We start from the raw sequence: 14,264 nt of genomic DNA, 5'->3' as shown, positions 1-14,264 counted from the left end.
ACCCTGAACAAATCACGGAGACTATTCAGGGATCAGCCCCGTGCAGCAGCCACCTCTGCCAGCGGCATTGCAGGCATTCCCTCACCGGTGGTCAGGTGAGATGATTGCCTTCCCTATCAGAAACGACCTGTTGCTTCCCTTATTTTTACCTCTTCTGTAGGATTTGGAGCCCTTTTGGTCTTTTTCAGGAAAGGGATGCTTAGACATCTTTTTAGAGAACCCTGCTGTCCTACTGGTCAAGGGCTTGGTGGTCTGCAGCTGTTTCCTGGTAGGTGGTGGAGCCTTACCGAAGGGCCTAGATGTCAAGGCCCAATGAAGGAGGGAGTCATGGTTGGACTTCTTCCATCATTCAGCCACCCTCTCGACCTCTTCCAGCTTGAACAGCATTGAGGTGGAATTTCTGAGGCTGGTGACCTCAGATGCCACTGAATCCTCTTTCTTCTTTATTGCCTGGTCATAGAAAATGAAAATAGGAGTAACCCATTTAAAGGACTCAGAAGTTTGTATCTGCATAGGAATAAACTGTATTGTGCGACACAAGAAATCTTCCAAATCTTAAAATTTACTAACCGAGTAATTTGTACTGTATAAATCAACAAAGTGTACAATAAAAACAGAGAGAATGATTACTTGAAAATTCATGTTAAAAAAAATAAGAAACTTGGGAATTGTTATTACAATGTAATTTTTAAGATTGCTGATACAATGTACTTACGGACAATGCTTCCATAATGTGGATGATCACTGGGAGTGTGTTTCAACAGCTGCCCTAGTAGCAAGCGATAACGAGGGATTCTCTGAATAGGAGTTATGAGGAGAGATGGTAGCTTTGTCTGAACTTCAGGTCTTGATTCCTGTGTTGTTAACCAAGCCTTAAATTTTACAGTCTTCCTCTCATAATCCTAGTAATAGGAAGAAAAATAATTTAAGTTTGATGCTCCAAAATATAAAAAATTCAAAATAAAAACTACTGTATATTTTCCTTTTTTCGAGTTCATAAACTTTCACAAGGCTGGTTCAAATAAGTTTCTATTAAAGAGGGAGTTATTGATGAAATCTTGACTGGGGCAAAGAAGAAGAAGCATAAGCCTATCGAAAAGAGAGATGGATCTGATATAACAACATAAGATGAAGAAAGACAACGTTGGATGGAACACTTTAGTGAGGTTATGAATATGAGATACAAAGGAAATAATTTGATTGATATACCTGAAGTTGGTGAAGACCTTGATGTGCCCATGAATAAACTCAGTACGTTTGAAGTCAAAGCTATCATTAAAAACTCAAGAAATGAAAAGCTGCAGGATACGATGGAATAACTGCCGAGATGATACTGGCCGAAAATGAAGCGACTCCCAGAATACCCACAAGATTAATTTGTAGAATGTGGCATGAAGAGGCAAAAACCTGATGAATGGGAGTTAAGTGTGTTGGTGAAAATGACAAAAAAAGGAGGCCTGGCTGATGACAATAATTACAGACGCATAACACTTAAGTCAGTTATGAAAATATACAGTATGCTTATTCTAAAGAAACTGGAGAGAAAGATTGATGAAAAACAGAGATGAACAAGCCGTATTTTGAAAAGGTAGAAGTTGCACTGACCAAATTTTCATTTTGAGACGTACAGCAATGTATAGAATATAGAAATCCCCTTTTGATGGCATTTGTGAACTATGAAAAAGCCTTTGATAGTGTGCACTGGCCAATTTTGTGGAGAGTCCAGTGTTATTATGGAATTCCTCTTAAATATGTGAATTTGATTAGGTCTGTTCATGAGCCTAACAAGTGCAAAGTTAATGTTAATGGAGTCTTATCAAATGGATTCCCAGTGAACAGCAGAGTACAAGGGAATATGTTTTCACCTAGGTTGTTTATCCTCCTCATGGATTTTGTAATGCGCAGAACAGTCGGAGATGGTGAAGAAGGATTGGACTGATCGGTGATAGGAATTACCTACAGTATGCTGATGATGCAGTCCTTGTTAGCAGAACACCACTGGATTTGCAATGCTTGCTTAACAGAATGCATGAAATATCCCACGAAGTTGGGCTCAAGATAAATGGAAGAAAGACAGGGATGATGAGAACGGAGTATGCAATGGTAGATGAAATATCATTGGAAAGAGAAAGGATTAAAGAGGTAGAATCATTTAAATATTTATGAACTAAGATCTCCAATACAGGGTCCTTAGAATTAGAGTTTAGTGAAAGATTGAAAAAACCAAATCAGGTTAAGTAAAATTTGGAAATCAAATCGCATGAAATTACATATAAAAATCAGACTCTAGATCAGTTTAGTGAGATCGGTGTTACTATATGGACATGAGTCATGGTATGACAATGAGAGAGATTTGGGAGACTTGAGAACAAAGCCCTCAGAAGGATATCATGAGTTAAATGGCAGGACAGGATTAGAAGTGAAACGATAAGAGAGATTACTCGAGTCTCATATGTGGATAAGATCATGATGAGGGGTAGATGGAGATGATTTGGGCAAGGTCTTTGCACTTCCCAAGTGAGTTTACTTTTCCAAACATTCAGCTGGACTCCACAAAGCACTAGAAGAGTTGGAAGATCCAGGCCTACATGGCTGAGGACTATGAAGTGCAAAGTAGCAGATGATAAATGGAGAAGTATTAAATTAAAAGCTCAAGATAGAGACAACTGGCGAAATCTAACCGAGGCCCTTTGCGTCCAAAGGCATGGGAGGATGATGATGATGATGATGATGATGATGATGATGATGATGATGAAAGTGGAAACAAAGCTTGAAAGGGGATAATGTCTAAGTAAGGTAACCAGGTAGTGGATTAGAAGTAAAGAAAGAGCATCAGAGCCGGTGCAGATAGAATATCAAAATGCCTAATAGAACATTTCACAGTAATTATGAAATAGAAGAGTGAAATTGTTTTTGAGGCTACCATTTGGGGGAAAAAAAGGAAACAGTGCTATCAGATCACCTGAAAAATATACCTGGGAATAATTACAGTGAAGTGTTTAGTATGGCAGGTTTTCTCTTCCTCACCATTTTCCCCTTAGACCATCAACTCCTCTCAGTAGAGGTAAAGTAGTTAGATTTCAATTACGGCAATTTTATCAAAATGACAAATTTAGATATAATTCTAATTTTTCCTAACTACAGTATAAAACCTGGAGCTCTTTACAGTGGAGATATATTTCAGTGATAGCTGAAACTAGCCATTAAACTTTGCGAGGTGCAACTACTCTCTGCTAGTTAGAGGAAGGGGGAGTGTGGGTAGAACCCCCTTACAACTCAACTAGTAACTGAACAGCAATTTGCAATTGCAGCAGGACTTCCTGGGGAAAGGTGATGGCAGGACCAGTACAGGATTGCAGTAGTTACGAGAAATAAATTATTTCCATATTTGTAATTTTTTATGGCACTACAGTACAAACAAACCATTACGCTCTTCACAGTGGTGACACTCTTAGGTGGATGGAAGTCTTGAAAACCAACTGGCTGGTCACTAACCAGGGGTGTTACTCTGTGCTTCGAGTGAGCTGTTTAGAAGAACCATTACCTCATTGACTCTGAAAGTTAACGGCCTGGGCAATTTGTGCTAAGGTGTAAGAATTACGCAATGTGACTTGGCCAGGTAAGCTTAAAATTGGAACCAAACTCCACACTTAACCTAGACATTGTCCAACTCCACCTTGCATAGATATCGAGAGCATAACATATATATACATATACAGTGATATCTCAGGATATGAAAGTTTCTATATATAAAAAACTCATCATACAAAAAGGCATAAAAAGATTTTTACACCTCATACTGTATTATGAAAAACCCTCGGTACGAAACGAAATTCACCCAGATGCCAAAAAATAATTTTAAAATTTGCGCGCCGCACAAATTGTAAACTCACCACCATCATCCTGCTCTCCCATTGGTTATCTCCCTATTTTGATGCTAGTTACAGCTGCAAGATCCTGGTCTCCTATTTGTCAGCATCTTTCCCATCCTACATCTACGTATCGGCGTTCCTCTACAACTTCGTTTCGGCAATGCTACTGTTCAGATTAAATTCGTGTTGGTGATTTTGATTTCGTACTTATAGTTTTCATTTTTCTTTATTCAACATATAATTCAGGAGGAGGATGAATTTTATGAAGACAAAGCTGGCGATGAATCAAGAAATATGAGGCTGGCATGTGATTGAGTATGATCGCTAAGGAGTTTGGCCGAAATCCGTCAATGATAAGCACCATCCTCAAGCAAAAGGAAGCAACTAAACAACAACACCTTCTGAGGGTGTGACTGAGCTTCAAGTAAGAGGAGCTGCATCCATGATGAGATAGAGAAATTTCTTCTTTAGATTAAGGACAAGGAAATTGCTGGAGACACGATCACCAAGACAATAATCTGCCATAAGGCCAACGCCTTTTTTGGTGATCTTGTGCATGCTGAGGCCGAAGACGACGCAGGAGAAGGGACATTGCAAAAGGCGCCCACAGAGTTCAAGGCTCCACATGAGTGGTTTGAGAAATTCAAGCGACAGACTGGCATTAATTCAGTGGTGTGACATGGGGAGCCTTTGTAATGAAATTTGACAAGCTGACTCTCTAGGAAGTCTACAGTCATCAGCAAGTCTTCAACTGTGACATAACTGGAAAAATGCCACATCAGACCTACATCACAGTGGAAGAAAAAACTGCCCGGGCATAAGCCTATGAAGGACAGGCTTACACTTGCATTCTGTGCCAATGCCAGTGGGGATTGTAAGGTCAAGACCCTATTGGTATATCATTCAGAGACTCCTAGAGTCTTCAAATCCCACAAAATGTTAAAGGAGAAGCTTCCGGTAATGTGGAGGGCTTATGCAAAAGCCTACATAATGAGTGGGTAAATTTCTGTTTCGGTCTGACCGTGAAAAATTATTTGGAAGAGAACCAACTCCCTTACCCTCTTCCATACAACTAAATCATTCAGGAACAGTTCTCTGGCAGCGAGGAGGAGGACAGAGATATGATTACGACAACAGCAGAAATTAAGGAGATGCTATCTTATTATCATAAAGTGGCAGATTTTACAGAAAAGAAACACCCCAAAAAGGTTCACACAGGTCGTTTTCTTGCAATTTAATGACATTTACCCAAGTCATTTAAGGAACATTTTAAAAGGTAGGCAGAAACCAGCTTCCTTGGATCGTTATTTTTCAAAGAATCCCAAGGTGAAGATCAAAGTGATCTGAAAAACAGAAAAGTGGAAGTGAAGAAGAAATTGATGAAATTTACAAAGGGCAAAAGGTTAAGTAAAAAAATAGAAAAATAGAAAAAGGCAAAAAACAAAAAAACAAAAATTTTATTCATAGTTTTTTTGTAAAGTTGAGTGTTAATGTTTCCTGCCATTTATTAATGTGTTTTGTAAAGGTAAGACTTAACGTTTTCTGCCATTTGTTAATGTGTTTCGTAAGTTAAGTGTTAATGTTTTCTGCCTTATGTTTACGTGTTTTGTAGTTAAGAGTTAATGTTTTCTCCCATTTGTTAATATATTTTATAAAGTTAAGTATTATGTTTTCTGCCATTTGTTTATGTGTTTAGTAAAGTTAAGAGTTAATGTTTTCTGCCACTTGTTTGCCCTCCTCCTCTGCCGCCACTTTTGCTTTTGGACATCGCCTAATTCAAAAGGTAAGGTTCCACATTTTCGTATCATTTTTGTATTACTGTATTATTTTCCATTTATCATTGCATCATGTTCTAATATATTCTATTTACAATTATTAATGCTCAGGTTAGGTATATTGAATGATTAAAATGTATTTGCTCTTTTTCACTGTGGTTACAGGTATAGCTTTATTATAAAATTTAAAATAGCGTTTTTGTAGGGCTTGGAACGAATTAGGTAATTTACATGTAAAACACAACTCTTTATACATAAACAATCATGATACAAAAGCGACTACAGAACTAATCAATTTCGTATCCTGATGTATCACTGTGCCAGGTTACACAACGGACAATGATACCCACCTACAGTTACACGCCAGCTTGCAGAGTTCCTCAGATGGTGAACCCCAAGAGAGGGGGGAATGAAATAGGAAGTGGCCAGCCAATCGCACATTCATTCTAGTCTTACTAGTGGATAACGTCTGCCCTCAACCAACTGTTACTTGTCCTCCAAGGGAGCTGAGGTGTTATTGAACATTTTTTGTGTAGCCACCACAGGTCCTACTGAAAAAGTACAGTATCTAGGTTCCTCTGAGTTATGTCTTGCCGATAGTAAGCCGTGAACATGGTTTGACGTTTCACATGCCCACTTGTACTTGTATCACAGAAAAATTCTTTTTGAACGCCAGGGTTGTGGTGCTGACACCCCTGTCGTTATGAGCTTGGGGTCGACGGTCGAAAGGGTTAGAGCCTGATTGTACGGCTCGTCTCAATCACTTGCCTAATCCAAGAAGAGATTGAGTTCTTTGTTACCTTCTTCTTGACCCTTCCCGTGCTCACAAAGAGCCTGTTGATCTGAGGGCTAGCTCTAGAAGTTCTTGCAAGATATTCCCTTAGCACCCTTAAAGGGCAGATTAATAACTGAATCTGGGTCATCTATTACGAAACGAAGACCTTCCATCCCGAAGGGCCCGAATCAAGTATCCGCAACAGCCGGATTTTGAGTCTTAGCTACAAACTCACGGACGAAACTGAATGTCACTTGCCCCCATCCCCTTAAATGGGCGATATCATATAACAGACCATGTAAGACACTGATTCTCTTCACAGAAGCCTGAGCTAACAGGATAACCTTTTTAAATGTCAAGTCACGATCTGATGCTTGACAGAGAGGTTCATAAGGCGCTCCTTTTAGAGAACATAATATTTGCACTCCATTCCAAGGAGGAGGTCTGACTTACGACTGGGGGCAAGTGTGCTTGAAGTTTCGTATGAGGAGGGATAATTCCATTGAGGTCAAAATGTTAACTCTGCTAGGACTGAAAACAAGGCTCAAAGCCGACCAATAGCCTTTATCAGCTGAGACCAAGCAGAGGTTTTTCTCACTGAAGTACAACAAAAACTCCACTATTGTTGGAATTGGGGCACTGAGAGGAGTGATACACAATCCACGACACCAACCACAAAAGCCAGATCACTTTGCCTGATATACGGGGGGCAGACGACTCCCAGAGGTATCCTGCCACTCTTCGCAACCAGTCTCAAAAAGTCCCTCGTTATGAGGAGTTGCTGGATAACCTCCAGGCATGAAGTCGAAGTGATGGAATCGTTTGGTGGAAGATCTTCACATGTGGTTGCCTGAGTAGATCGGAAAGTGGAGGGAGGTCCTTCAGTGATCTGTGAGCAGATGCAGGTTCGGGAACCACTCTGCACGTCACCACAACATAGCTAGTAGGGTCATCGTGAGGTCTTGCGATGCGATGACCTTCTTTATAACCCTCCTTACTAGGCAGAAGTGGGTAAATGTGTAGACCTCTAGTTTGTCCAACCGATGTTGGACTGACTGGGTATCTGGTACTGGAGAGCAAAACACCAGAAGGTTTTGGTTTAGAGGTGTCAAGAACAGGTCAATCGTCAAAGAACCCCAAAAAGTCAAAATTTTGTTGGCTATCTGTAGTTTCAAAGACCAATTGGAGCCTACTATCCAAGTCACCCAGCTTAGATTGTCCGCTAGCACATATTTTTTGCCCAGGATGAAACAGGTTGTTAGGACCACTGAGTTGTCTTCCGTCCATCTCAGAATTTCTATACCTAGATACCAAAGGTGGTGCTATAAAGTACTCCCTTGTTTGTTTATATGTGAACCTACTGTATTGTTGTTCCTCATCAGCACCATGGAGTAACCTGGAAGGAGCTGATGGAATTGCCTGAGGGCTAAGAGAGAGAAGGTCTATTCCTCTGAGCAGGTTGGTGTCTGACACCCACCAACTCAGGTCTCTCTTTTGCTCTGACCCTATCAGAACAAAGGTGTTATTATTATTATCATTATTATTATTATTATTATTATTATTATTATTATTATTTGCTATGCAACAACCCTAGTTGGAAAAGCAGAATACTATAAGCCCAGATGCTCCAACACGGAAAATAGCCCATTGTGGAAAGGAAATAAGGAAAAATAAAATATTTTAAGAACAGTAACAACATTAAAATAAATATCTCCTATATAAACTTTAACAAAACAAGAGGAAGAAAAACAAAACTGAATAGTGTGCCCGAGTGTATCCTTAAGCAAGAAAACTCTAACCTAAGACAATGGAAGACCATGGTACAGAGGCTATGGCACTACCCAAGACTAGAGAACAATGGTTTGATTTTGGAGTGTCCCTCTCCTAGAAGAGCTGCTTACCATAGCCAAAGTCTCTTCTACCCTTACCAAAAGGAAAGTAATCACAGAACAATTACAGAGCAGTATCCTCTTGGGTGAAGAAGAATTGTTTGGTAATCTCAGTGTTGTCAAGTGTATGAGGACTGAGGAAAATATGTAAAGAATTGGCCAGACTATTTGGTGTGTGTGTGTGTGTGTGTGTGTGTGTGTGTGTGTGTGTGTGTGTGTGTGTGTGTGTGTGTAGGCAAGGGGAAAAGGAGCCATAATCAGAGAGAAGGACCTAATGTAGTACTGTCTGGCCAGTCAAAGGACTCCATAACTCTTTAGTGGTAGTATCTCAGAGGGTTGAGACACTGAGACCAAAATGTCTACAGCTGCCACTGTAGAGAGCGAATGCGTAGGCAGCCGTTGGGACCATTTTCTCCAAGGAAGTCAAGTGCCCCAAGACCCTTTGCCAAAGAACTGCTGGAAAGGCAGCCTGCAAGGGAAAGGGGAGAGCTACCCATTTCATCCTCTCTACTTGTTCTTTGAATGGGAAGACATTGCTTAGTTTGATCATGATCTTCATTCCTAGATATACCATCTCTTGCGAAGGTTGCAGGGACGACTTCGTAAACTTTGCCACAATCTCCAGATGTTGGCAAAAGGCAAGTAGTCTGTTTCGATGGAGGAAAAGGGTCTCCCTCGAGTCTGCTAGAACCAGCCAATCCTCCAGATATCACAGGAGACAGATGCAGTTCTTGTGAGCCCAGGTGGACACTAGGGTGCTGTGGACAGGCCGACGCACAGTACCTTGAATTGGTATATCTTTCTGCGTAGTGTGAATCTTGGGTGCTTCCTTGATGATGGCTGAATGGGGGATCTAAAAGTATGCATCCTTGATATCTAACGATATCATGAAGTTTTCTGGTCTGACCATCTCTTTCTTGAATAGAGTTTGTTAGACAAACTCGTTATGGGTCGAAAGGTTAATGATTGGTCTCCAGCCTCCAGACTTCCTTTCTACAAAACATGGACGACTGTAGAAGCCTGAGAACCGATCCAGGAGGTCCTGGAGAGAGTCCTTCTCTAGCGTGGTCTGGACTTCACCCTGAAGGGCCTGTTCCTTTGCGGATCCCCTCACAATAGGAACTTGACTTTCTCGGATGGAGAGTCAGAGGAGGGTGAGAGAGTACGGAGACTGACTAAGGTTCAGCCCAGTGGAGCATCCACCTCCGCAAATTGCTATGCAGGCATCCCCCCACTGGTACGGGTCTGAAACAGATCATTTCAATTTCAAGTATGTATTATGGGAAAAATTAAATTGGCAATCGCAGTTTTGACAAAAATTGGTCAACATTAAAAATGTAGATGCAATTTTTCTCCAAGAATTTTATGATTTAAAAATCGGGCTTCAAGATTTTTTTTTGTAAGGATTGGTTGAATATACTTTAGTATGTAAAAATATGGGCTTTTGGTGTCAATTCCCCTGTATTACCGGGGATCATAAAAGTTCAAGAGTCCGCCATTGTACTGGACTGGACCTATTCTTCGGGATGCTTTTAAGGTCTTTCCTTTCCGAGGCATGCACCCTCAGAGAAAAGGGAGAAGTGGCTAGGTAGACGTCTCTCGTCTCTCTCCTTTGCATTCTCAGGGTTGGACTGCACTGTCCAACCCTGGCCTAGATCTGTCCCGATCCAGAGGGGGCTGTCATTTTGCTTCATTTTTTTGACTCTTGAGAACTGGGAGAGCAAGAGGTCGAGTCAACTTTGGTCGGCGACATCCGATAATTGTTAACCAGGGTTACCTCCCTGGGTGCCAGAACCCTGATGAGTCCAAGGGCGATAGTCATCTCAGCTGCATTCGGTTGTGCCTTCGTTGGTCATCAAACCTTATTGGCACAATGTCCAGATCCTGGAACAGAGGCAAGGGGCATTGGGAAGCACGTGCCTAAGTTCTCTTAGGTGTATAATCCCTTACAATAGGAGGATCCTGTCCCTCATCTCTGGATATTGAGTGATCTATGGGAGTGCTTCTAGGATAAATGTGTTGGCGAGACGCGTCTGGGAGAGTATCATGGGTAGAAGAAATAATATTAAAGGAATTCAGTACAGTATATTATTGAAATAGAAAAAACCTACCTTTTCCAAAAGTTTGAGCAACGAGAGAGAGGAAATTGACTAGTGTTTGGTCAAAGATGTCGTTACCTCACTGTCGTCAGACTTTTGGAGACAAACTGACCATGGATGGAGAGTGGATGCAGTGAGAAAGAAATCATCTACTTTGGACAAAAATGTCATCGTCTTAATTTGTGTATTCAGAATTTCTGAGAAACCAAGCCTGGAGGAAATCACTGTTTATTGAAAACCAGATTGCATCAGAAATTTGTTCTAAAATCTTCTATGGCATGACCGAAGTGGATGTTTTTCAGGAAACCAATCAGGACACAGAATATAAAAAAATCGCCTTATATGGAAATGACGATTGCCTATCGTAATTAGCTCCGCCCATACATGGGTATATAAACTTCAAAAAGTAAGGGTCAAAAGGAGATAGGACAAGAGAGGAACTACATTATGTTCAAACGAGATAGGAACCACGTCCTGTGAAGATAAAGACGAGAAAAGAAGACCAGAAATTGGACAGAGCCAGTTTCCGACCTTTCTTCACGACGACAAGCACCTATCTCCAAAATCTTGTTATAGTCGAGTTGAAGAGACAAATTGAAGAAGCCAGCCCTCCCTGCTTGTGACAAGTAGCTAACACAGCCTGCAGGCCTAATTTTCCTTTCAAACTATCACTGAATTCTAGGAGAAGACATTTGCTGTTTCATCTTGAGCCAAACCCTTCTGTGACATCCTCAAATTCGAAGTTATCAGGCCAGCTTCAACTGAACTTCAGCCGCTGTTCTGCAACGTTCTCACCTAAAGCCTCCATAACAGTATCATCTCAGCAGCTGCATAAAACTCAGCATACCAATAACTGTACCAATTTTCTAAATTTTTCATCCAATCTATTAATATTTTGATTGATTTAATTTATCATTTAAAGTAACAGAAGAAGCAAAATTGATTTTTTTTATAAGTAAGTTTGTGAATAAACGTGTTGTGAGTTTGTGCACGTTTCATTTTACATTCCTTTCCTATTTTTCAATTGCTGTTGTCAAATCCTTTTACTTTACAGGTTAAAAGAACCTGTAACTATTCTAGATCATAACAGTAAGGCGCGCTCCTGGGCGAGGCGCGGCTAGGTTAGGCACGTGTGGGTGAGATGTGTCTAGATGAGGCGCATGAGGTTGAGATCTGTGTGGGCGAGGCGTGTCTAGGCGAGGAGTGTCTTGAGTTCTTCAGTCTCAAGGGAAGAATTGAATTGAACTGAATATAAAAGGCCATTCAGCACTAAAGAACACAAATTAATCAATCATACCCATACACTCACACCATTTGGTATCATTTTAACCTATAAAACCAATCTCACCACTTTCATACAATAACATCTAAATGTAAAATAAAGTGGGATTACAAGGATTAAATAAATTAATAGAATTAATTACAGCTCATAATACAACCCAATACCCTGTTTACATTTTTTCAAGTTCAGGGCACAGGAAGTCGTCGACTTAAAATCTATGCGACTTATGACTGTTCGACTATACGACAAATTTTCCACTGATGACGTCACAAGTACGTCTGGAATAGTGCGCTAATAAGATAAATATTTCCTTGGAAATAATATATTTTCTTGTATAAAAATGAACTAATTCATCTTGTAAATTAGTGTTTTATTTTATTGATAATATACAATACCCATTTTCAGTAAAAATACATTAAGAAAAGTTTTCATATCTGTCAAGTTCATATCATATGTCTGGTGACGTCATATTACCAGAGGAAAGCGGGCGGGCAATAAGAGTGATTTCCTTCCAATAGGCTAACTATTAGTATTAGTATTCCCATTATTGAAATATTAAGTAATGATACAAAGTATATCGTGAGTCTGTATCGATTGTTATGAGTACTACTTAGCACAAATTTGACTCTACGCTAGTTTTATTTCATCTCTGATAATAGATCAATATTTATCTAGTGAAAGTACACTAATAGGACAAATCTTTTCTTAGAAATAACATACTGTATATTCTTTAACATTATAAAAATCAAATACTTTTGCTGTGTAAGTTAGTTTTACGTATTTCGAAAGTCATTCTTTGTTGAGTTCACGTAACAAGTCCTGTGACGTCATATTTCTAGCGGAAAGCAAGCTGGCAAACTGAATTATTTCCTTTCGGTGTCTATTATGGATTAACGTAATTTTTATATTTTGATTTTTATCAGCATTGTTTCTACATTTATTTGTTATGTAAAATTAGGGTAAATTTAAAGTCTTTTCTGTTGAAAAGCTGTTATACCTCCTCCCCGCTCATGTTAATTTATAGCGGTCTAGTTTAACGCTTTGATTTCTTTTCCGTGTTTTCCAAGTCCTTGGATGGCAACAAACACCGGAGTTTACTAGTGAGGAACTCGTTTGCTAAAGTGATCATTCGAGCCACTGAGGCTTCCCGGACATACTGCAGCTGTTGGCTAAAATAACCCTCGTGAGGATTGCGCCACCCACAGTTGACGGCTTTATGCAGGTGCATTTCGGCCACCTGCGGTGTTTTACTGTTCCTGCGGGCTCTCTTCTGGAGTCTGAAGAGCCGACGCATTAAAATCCCGGCTTTAGGGAGGACTCTGGAGAAGCCCCCTCGTCATATCCAGCTGTTGGAGCCTTAGAGCTCGTGGAGATACGTAGGGAGGCAGCTGCCAGGTAGGAAAGAATATTTTACCTTGTTTTTGAGGTTGGGACTCCATGTCCCTCCCTTTGGCATGGAGTCCTACAGAGCTGTACTCCCTACAGTAGTAGTGTGCCGGTGGAGCCCCTACCCTATTATTTGGAGCTGTGGGAGTTGTTTTTTCCAGCCTCAAAGAGTGTGATATGGCTAGGTATTTAGTGTTTTCTTTTTTTTGTTTAGTGTTTAATTGTTTTATTTAACTCTCTCTAGTTGAGAGTGTGTTGTTTCCCATAGGGGAATGTTATTGTAATTACCCATTTGGGTGTTTAATTATTAATTGACTCTCTCTCGCTGAGTGTGTGTGGTTTCCCGCTGGGTAATTTTGTTATTGTTTAAGTGATACTTATTAATTATTAATTGGTTATAGTGTGCATTTAGTAATCTGTTAATCATTGTTAATTGCTCAGTGTTAAGTTGTAAATTGTTAGGTAGTCACAAGGTTGGCTTTTCAGAAAAATTGTTGTTAATAAATATTGTTAGGTTTTCTCAAGTGTTTTTGTTACCGCTGGCCAATTTTACCACAGATATTACTTAAAACACTGTTCTCCCTATTCGTGCAATAAAAACTTGCACCACGACCCGCCAAGGGTCGTGACAGTGTCTTACCTAGTAATTTTATTATTCCCATCATCAAAACATTGAGTAACGATATCAAGTGTTTCAGTTGTCTGTATCAGTTATGAGAATAGTACTATTTACCATAAATTTAAGAACAAAAGTCTGATGGCATCATATTTCTGGTGGAAGGCGCGTGGCAAATCAAGTGAAAATCTTTTGACGCGTTACCAAGTACTGTAATATTAGTATTCCCATAATCGAAACATTCGAGTAATGATACAAAGAATTTCTAATAATGTCTAAAGAAATGTGAAGATTTGAGAGAGAGAGAGAGAGAGAGAGAGAGAGAGAGAGAGAGAGAGAGAGAGAGAGAGAGAGAGAGAGAGAGAGAGAAACATTCATGTGATATATAATAATGGCTATAAACGAACTGTTTGAAAACTATGATATCCTATAACATGTTAGTACTGATGTAATATTAATTATAAAGATATTTTGAATAAGTTAAGAAAATATATAAATTATATCGTATGTGCGCGTATTCGCAATACAATAGCATGACCTTGAGATCAGCTGATGCTTACTAAAGTTAAA

At 39.8% G+C, this 14,264-nt stretch overlaps 1 protein-coding gene across 1 annotated transcript in view; it reads right to left on the bottom strand.

Annotated features, from left to right (window-relative positions):
* The window catches only part of LOC137653907 (rho guanine nucleotide exchange factor 39-like), a 157,736-nt gene that overhangs the window by 40,921 nt on the left and 102,551 nt on the right, over nt 1-14,264 (bottom strand). Inside the window, exon 4 of the mRNA XM_068387538.1 lies at nt 716-902. Within this exon, the coding sequence (XP_068243639.1) occupies nt 716-902 (187 nt within the window). The remainder of the gene's footprint in view (nt 1-715; nt 903-14,264) is intronic.

This window comes from Palaemon carinicauda, chromosome 1 (assembly GCF_036898095.1).
Source record: "Palaemon carinicauda isolate YSFRI2023 chromosome 1, ASM3689809v2, whole genome shotgun sequence".
In the NCBI taxonomy this organism is placed as follows: domain Eukaryota; kingdom Metazoa; phylum Arthropoda; class Malacostraca; order Decapoda; family Palaemonidae; genus Palaemon; species Palaemon carinicauda.
The sequence above is the reverse complement of the archived record's forward strand: the minus strand, read 5'-3'. Positions and strand labels throughout refer to the sequence as shown.